General features: G+C 35.0%; 1 protein-coding gene across 1 annotated transcript; it reads right to left on the bottom strand.

Moving 5' to 3' along the window:
• Nucleotides 1-3,478: 3,478 nt before the first annotated feature.
• LOC132167104 (uncharacterized) lies at nucleotides 3,479-7,352 on the bottom strand. Its single transcript, XM_059578001.1, has 10 exons — nucleotides 7,246-7,352; nucleotides 6,571-6,625; nucleotides 6,214-6,291; nucleotides 5,792-5,816; nucleotides 5,669-5,701; nucleotides 5,434-5,555; nucleotides 5,161-5,291; nucleotides 4,486-4,706; nucleotides 3,862-4,115; nucleotides 3,479-3,755 (listed from the first exon to the last, which is right to left on the bottom strand). Exons 2-10 carry the CDS (start codon nucleotides 6,571-6,573, stop codon nucleotides 3,660-3,662), a joined length of 963 nt encoding a protein of 320 aa, XP_059433984.1. The 5' UTR covers nucleotides 6,574-6,625; nucleotides 7,246-7,352; the 3' UTR covers nucleotides 3,479-3,659.
• Between the last annotated feature and the right edge of the window lie 685 nt (nucleotides 7,353-8,037).

Consider the following 8,037-nt stretch of genomic DNA (forward strand, 5'->3'; position numbering starts at 1 on the left):
CTACTGCAGCAGCAGATTCCAGCTTTGATGCCGACCTTCATAACGCTAACAAGGCATAAAGGTCTCCATGTTATCGCATGTTGTCTACATTAGGGAAAGCAAACAAGGCATTAACAAGATAAGGTACTACATTGAGGAAAAGTGTAATGGCAATAACATTTTAGGGAATGTCAATCTACTTTCCATAACAATAACCCATACCGTTATTCATCAATGACGATTCCCGCTTGAATTCTACCAAAATTTGAACAGCTTTAGAGATGAGAGTTACAGAGTCCACCTATTTGGAGCAGCTTAGTGAAATTTTGATAATCTAATAATAAAAGGTATATCATACTTTTATACATGGACGATAGATGATCCCTTGTTATAGTTTGTCTGAATTTTACAAAAATTCGAACATATCAAGATCCCAGAGTCTCAAATTATGTTAATTTTTAAAAATGTGGAATGTTTCTTGAATCAAATAGCTTGAAAAAAATGCTACATATTAAAAATGTGGAACGTTACCGAGACAGCCATAAAGAAAGTTTATTCTAAAAGGTTTTTTCTCCACTCTCGAAGAAACGCTTCTTTCTCGGTAAACAAAACAACAATTTTTAATTCAAAAAATTTTTACAACATAAAATGCAAAAACCTCATGAAAATATACTAAATTATTCTCATTATTAACAAAATAAGCAGCATTTTTCAAATAAGCATATGCAAAGAAACGGCATAAATTCACATAATTTGAGACTCTACAAATTATAGGGTATTGGTCCTATTATTGGAGATCCTTATCCTTTTTACATGAGCATATTCAGGGCCGAAAAATGAGAGAGATATTAATGATACCCAACAGGATTGAAATATATTCATGATGCCTGCCTTACTTTTCAGTACGATAATAACTTTTCAAAGGATTGTTGTTGTCTTTCCTTATTATGTTTGATTTAGATAGCCATGTGAACTTGTGATTACAAAGTGACTTTTTTTCCAAATAGAAGTGAATTTATTCGATCCTCAACAATATTTTAATTATGCCCATCCTTACTTTTTTTTCACAATGTAGTAGCCCTTTTGACAGGATCCTTGTAATATTCCATACTTATTTCACAATATTATCATAGTAATTGCACATTATTGCAATCTCTCTATTCTTATGAAATATTCTGTAATAATTGCATGATTCCAACCATTTCACTCCTTGTTGATTCTCTAATAATTATGTCATAATTTCATTTCTAGTTGTAAAAGAGAAATACACGGTTTAAACACCATTAACATTTTTTCTATTGTTCTTTAATTGCTAAAAACTTGAAACTCAAGGTTCTAATACATTAAGGATATAAGAATACCTCTAGAAATAGATAGATCAAGTTTTAGGGCAATTTCACATCGTTAAAGTACATATGCACACTTTTTGTGCAGTCAATAAATGCAAAAATGCAACTTTTATTTCTTTAGATAACGAGGAGAAACTCTTACGCATAGCTAACCTCAGAATTATAGTGTGTTAGGCATAGGTAAACCTCGAGTATTTGAGTTATTCCTCTCACCCTAATGCTTGGTTAATCAGGGGATCTTAAAGCATACCAACTTGGTATAGTTGAAGCAACTTCAAGGAACACACGCGTTTACTAACATGCATTCCACAATATTGCTTAAATTCGAGATTACCTTTTGTAATTTATGACAAGTTAATTTTATAGGGAAAAGTACATATTCCTTCAAACTATCACCCATTGTTAATGTCCCTCCAAATTAGAAATTGTGCTAATGTTCTCCCTAAACTATAAAAAAATGTCAATATGCCCTCCAAGGCTAGTAAAAACACAAAAATAACATTTAAATTTTTTTCAATGAGACAAAAATATCTTTAAATTTGTTTTTTAACAAAACTAAAAACTAAAAATGTGATCCAAGCCGTCTGATCTCTTGTAATGACTTTTTTTTCAGGCTCATAGAATAGAAGGTTTCTAGGGATATATCATATAGGGAAAAGTACACTTTATCCCTTCAAAGTTTGGGGCAATTTTTAATTTAACCTTTAATGTTTTAATTTTTGCAATGCACCCTTTCAAACTTCCAAATTTTTTAGTTCGAACAATTTTATCCCAAAATTCCCATATTGTCCATAATTTTTTATTTTTTATAAAAAATTAAAAAAAAAATTGGGGTAGCCGTAACCACCCCTTAGCCATCTGGCCATTTTTGCACCCCAATTTGTTTTTAATTTCTTTTTTTTAAAAAAAAAAAATTCAGGGCAATATGAGAATTTTGAGATAAAATTAGTCGAATTGCAAATATTTGAAAGGGTACATTGCAAAAATTGAAATATTGGAGGTCGAATTGAAAATCATCCCAAATTTTAGAAGGGTAAAGTGTAATTTGTCTCGCCATATATCATATATGAAGGTAGCAACCCGCCATTTAGGGAGAGCACAAATTCCAGATAGTTCGTCTGGGCCTTCAAGATACTTGTGAGTTGTTACAGTCCAGCACGACTAATGATGGGCTAAGCTTGGGTTCTCAACATTTTAATTTTGGAGCCCTCATTTTGATGCCCACTATCAAGAACCCAAAGCCAGTACTGTAAAAAAAAAAAAAAGACTGATCATAAAAATATTATTCAAAAAAATCAATAAAGGAATACACTGTATCCAAAGATTTTTTTTAAAATATTACATTTTGGAAACTTTTGAAGGTCAATATCAAGTTCTCATAAGTCATATCCCTTTGCACGGATATATAAAAATGAATAATAATAATAAAAAAATCAAGTTCTTAAGCTCAATTTCTTTCGACGTAAAATGATTTCGTCGAAAGCCAAGATGGTAAAAGTAGAACTGAGAGTGCTAGCGCAAAAGTTCGTTGTGCGAAAAAAAAAAAAGAAGATTAAATGCGTATAGACTATTCACTCTAGAAGAACGTAGAAAAATAATTAAAAGGAATCAATAAAGGAAGCAAGCCTACAAATTCATATTGAGGATTATATTCCCTACAATAGCTTTTTCTCACATGATAATATGACCTGCCCATAACATATCTGCAAAATCCATGCATCGATTCAGCATGCAAGAGCCAACCTGCCCTTGTGAGAGACAACTTACCCTTGTGAGCAACGACCCTATAATTGAAATTTTCTATTATTACCCCATCTTTTTCTTTGGACAAAGGGCTTCGGGTCCTTGCCCAAATAGAGAGCCCGCCCGCCCAAACAAATTACCGCTGCTCCAGTAGGGAGCCCCTCTCACAGCTTCCCCACTAAAATTTCCCCTGCCTGCCCCCTCTTCGGCATGACATTGTAGGGATCCATATCCTGCTAGTACACAATAAATCCATAATAAGTTTTGCTACTACTTCCCTTCTTTAGAGAAAAGTGGACCCCTAGTTTCACCTTCCTATCAAAACTCGGCTCTCTCTAACATACGGCTTACTCCTACTTATTAACGAATTCTGCAGGCACAGTTGCTCGCCCACTTCAAAATTCCAGTAACAAATGAAATAGGTTTCTTTTTCATTTCTTCATTTAACATGAGAACCTACTACTGTTTCACCTTCTCGTAGTTAAAACATCCCAGTTAAATACATAATTCTATTGTATTTCCTGATCCACATAGGTACAGGTGAAGGATAACAAAAGAAGTTAAAGCAGTTGATTGTTTGAAAATCCATCAACCCCTCAACGAGTACTTTTTCCCAGAAAAAGGCTGGAATTTTGGCTCTTCTTTCTTTGGGGGCTGCTCTTGTTTAGACTCTTTTGCTGCTACCTGCAGCATTAAGGAAAACAAATAGTTTCAGTAGCGTTTTTGTTAGTTTCCCTTTGGAGAGCCAAATAAGTATGATAGTGGTTTACAAAGGACGAAACACCAGCACCTTTTCAGTTTCTTTAGCAGCACGGTTTACATTTGATCCAAACACAAGCTTTCCCTGAGTCTGACGAGTGGTGCCTTGTGAACTAGACCCAGCAGAAGACTGTGCATTACCTTTGCCAGCATCAGGCCGCTTCTCTTTGGACCCTGAGGAAGAAACTGGTGCAGGCTGATGCATCAAAGGTTTCCCATCCAAGCGTCTCCCTACTCCAGTGAAAGGGTTGAATTTAGGTTCAGATTCAGCTGGAGCTTCTTCAACTGCAAGAACAAAAGAGGCCATTAACTTAGTTTTTTGTTTTTGGAAGTAAAAGAAAGAAGCATACCTGTTATATTATATTTTTAACATAGAAGTGCAGAATGTACCAAGCAGTGCACAAAAGTGGATATCAACTGATTTCATCTAACTAAGAGAAACTTTTAAGTACCATAATAAACAAAACTTGAATCAGGATAATTTTTGTGTCCCCTAGAAATAGGTCGAGTATCTCCTTTTATGTGAGGTATGATAAAAGAGAGAAACTACATAGCACATTCACTCTCCATTATGAGTAAAAAAGCCACAAGGATAACAGAAAGAAAACTGAGACAAAAAAAAGCGCATAACGAGGAAGAAAGGAAAAATATGCACCTTGACCTGGTTTGCTTGGATGAGCAGATGCAACAGGCTTTTCAGGTTCCTTGTAATCCAGGGGAGGAGCAAAGTCCACCTCACAGTCTGTCTCAATAATGCTTATTGCATTAGCAGGCTTTGTTTCTATAATATCTATGTAATACTTCTTGTTGTTATATGCCACCATAATACTATCCCCAGTGCTTAAGCAGGAAAAATTCCTTAACGTTGTCTCTAAGCTGCATGACAAAAAGGAAGTAAACAACAGGCACGACAGGATGAATAACATCTTTATATGACTGGATGATATGGAACAGAGAGTCAGGACTACACAAATACACCACAGACATACTCTATGATAAACAATGGATGGACATGAGAAGAACATAACAATAAAGTACTATGTGTTATTATTTATTAACTTGTTTCTTTGTCCCCCTTATAAAAGCCCCTCATTTTGATTACAATCTTCTTTATAGAATCAACAGTGGGCTTCCTTGTTCACATCATTACCTGAATTCACATGACACCAAATACCATAGACCTGTTGGAAACAGGACATGACATGATGCATTACATTCATAAATTCAATTGCATGAATCCCCTTCTTTGCCAAACGAGGACATCACTGACTCGAGAAATACCACATCTACCACTAACTAATGACTAATAACATAAAAATCATCAACTTACATAGCTTTTGGGTTAGAGATATCCAAAAAGTCCTTTGTGTGGGGCTGTAATTTAACATATGTTCCCTTTGGAAGGGTCACATTTTTAACCCGCACAATGTCCCCCTCTTGTAGGAGCATGTTCTCCATCATCTATACAGAAATAAATAAATAAATAAATAAAAGAAAAGGCACATTAAATGACGAGAAGACATCTTTGACACTTAAAATTTACTCATAGCAAATTGCAGTACTAATTCCAAACATATAGCAAAGAGCACTTCTGAAAGCCTACCCAATAAGGCATATAGATCATGCCTTCTTCTGCAATGAACTCAAGAACCCCACAATGAGAAACCCGCTCAGCAGCATTATTTCGAAGTTCAAACAACATTGGATAATCGATATGTAAAGACGCTGCAAGTTTGTTATCCACATTAGCATTCATGATATGAGGACATGAGGAACACAAACTACATCAACCCCAAATAAAATACTGCATAATAATAGATCAATTTAGAATAACTAACCAAGGCGGTCAAGGGCTGACGGAGGCATTATAACTGAAACAACAAAATTTAAGAGACTATAAAAAATAATACACATATAACTGAAATCTAATCACAGAAAGTGGGATGAATTTGAAAACTTACTTTTATCTCCACTTTCAATCTGTGGCTGCAGGATATATAAAATAAATTGGAGTTAAACAACAGAAAAGTTGAGAAAAAGAAGAATATAAACTTCCAAGATCACAAATGCAAGCACATAGGATTTGGTTCATATGCACAGAGAGAGAAACATTTTCTCCTAGGAAAAACAAGAATTTCCAACTTCTTTCTCCTCAGGACCTAAAACCAAATGCGTAAATTAATTGCCTTCCTCAAGATGAAAGAGCTAGAGATTTCTGAGAAGCAGAATTAGCTGTGCTTCTATTGTTTATTGCACAACAGTGATATGATCGGTCTACAAGGTCTTGAACCATTACAAGTTGTCAAAGCATAAAATACCACTGATCTAATGCTGCAGAGCAAGTGTGTATAACTTAGTATGGTAAAGATGAAGACATTTCCACCTTTTCAATAAAAGATGCAGGGTAACATCGATATGTCTGCTCAAATGATGTCCCATGATACCCATATCCGTCGAAAAACTGCACTTTCACAACCAGAAGGATTAAGTATAAATAATAATCATCCATCAAAAAAATGAAATTTGACAAACAGTAGGGCATACTTATTTATGAGATAGTTAACCATTAATAAATCATAAATTCTTTTCCCAAGTCTTTCCCCCTCAGAGCCCACTCGATCATTCACATTTGACCATAATAGCATGAGAAAATGCACACTTCTCAAGTGCCAATAAATCAGCCACAACGCGCACTGTCCTAGAAGTCATTGACACAAGAGAAGTCCAAGTGAAAACATACCATTTTCTACCGCGAATAGATGGTCACACCAGATAACTGAACCTTCCAAAGCTCCCTATAAGAACAAGAAAACCCAATGTTTAAACAGTACAACAAAACCAAACAATTGTCCATTAAATCTATCATCGCCTCATACAGACATACACCAAACCCATCAAATAATCTCAGTACACAAAACATATCACCAAGCAGAGGCACTCACTACAAGTGTACAGCTAATCCGAGTTTTGTCAAATACCAATAGCACAAAGCAATTACAGATTCCAAATTTTGATTTCTCATCATCTGTTAATACCTTTCAAAACTAATAGGAATGAAATTTTACAGGCATTCATCAAAGACTCGAAGACCTAAACCGATTAAATTAAATTTGTGGACGCAAGATTATAAACTTTAAAGACCCCAATTAGCTACGAAGTTACTATAGAAAAAACAAAAAAAATTCTTGATTATTGAAATTTCCATCATTTGCACCTCAAGAAACGAAAAATTCCAGTCAACTAGAGCTAATACAACTGAAAGCCCCAGTTGTATTGCAATTTTCCTTAACTTTCTCGACAAGCAAACAGGGACTTCAGAAAATGCAAGAAGTGATTAGATCCAAAATCAAATATAGATAAAAAGGAAGACAGTGAATGGCAATTTAGTGAAATTAAGGGGGCGAATTGAAATTACCGAAGAGGTTGAGAGACACAGAGAGCGAAGCACTTGTCTTTGATATGAGAAGACGATTGCGCTGAGAGATATGTACAGTGTCGAACTTGAGGAAAAAGAAAAGAATTGGTTGCGTGTTGGCTAATATGCGCCCCGTGCGTACTAGGGGTGAAATTTAAAACCGCCTAACCGCAACCGTTAATTGCTAACCGCTATAACCGTTAACCGCTAACCGCCTAACCGCCTAACCGCTTTGAAAGCGGTTAGTAAAAACCGCTAACCGCCTAGGCGGTTGCGGTTAGCGGTTAGTGGGTTTTGAAAATCCGCTAACCGCTAACCGCTACCCGCTAACCGCTTTTTTTTAAATATAATATATATTTATATTATATATATATATATATAACAATAAGTTGTGAGTTTATGAATTTTTTTTGGTTGATTGAAATGGGCCTCAAGCTTCAAGTTTAACCATATATGTTGGTTTTTTTGTTGCTTGTGAGTTTATGAATTTGTTTGTGTTTTATTTTATTTCTATGTGTGAGTTTATGAATTTGCTTGTGAGTTTATGTATAAGACTACAAGTGAAGTGATGATTTTGTTGTAATTTTATTTGTATATTATATGATGTGTAGATTTGTAGAAGGTGGCCAACAAGATTTTGGTATATAGCAATTTTTAATGCTAAAATGGCCATGGAAAGGGAAAAAAAAAATGTTTAAAATGAGAAAAAAAAATGTTTAAAGTGAGCCCAAAACCGGCCCAAACCCGGTCCCAAAATCGGTCCAAAGAAAAAAGCCCAAAAAAAGCCCAAAA

Source organism: Corylus avellana, chromosome ca1 (genome assembly GCF_901000735.1).
Source record: "Corylus avellana chromosome ca1, CavTom2PMs-1.0".
Classification (NCBI taxonomy): domain Eukaryota; kingdom Viridiplantae; phylum Streptophyta; class Magnoliopsida; order Fagales; family Betulaceae; genus Corylus; species Corylus avellana.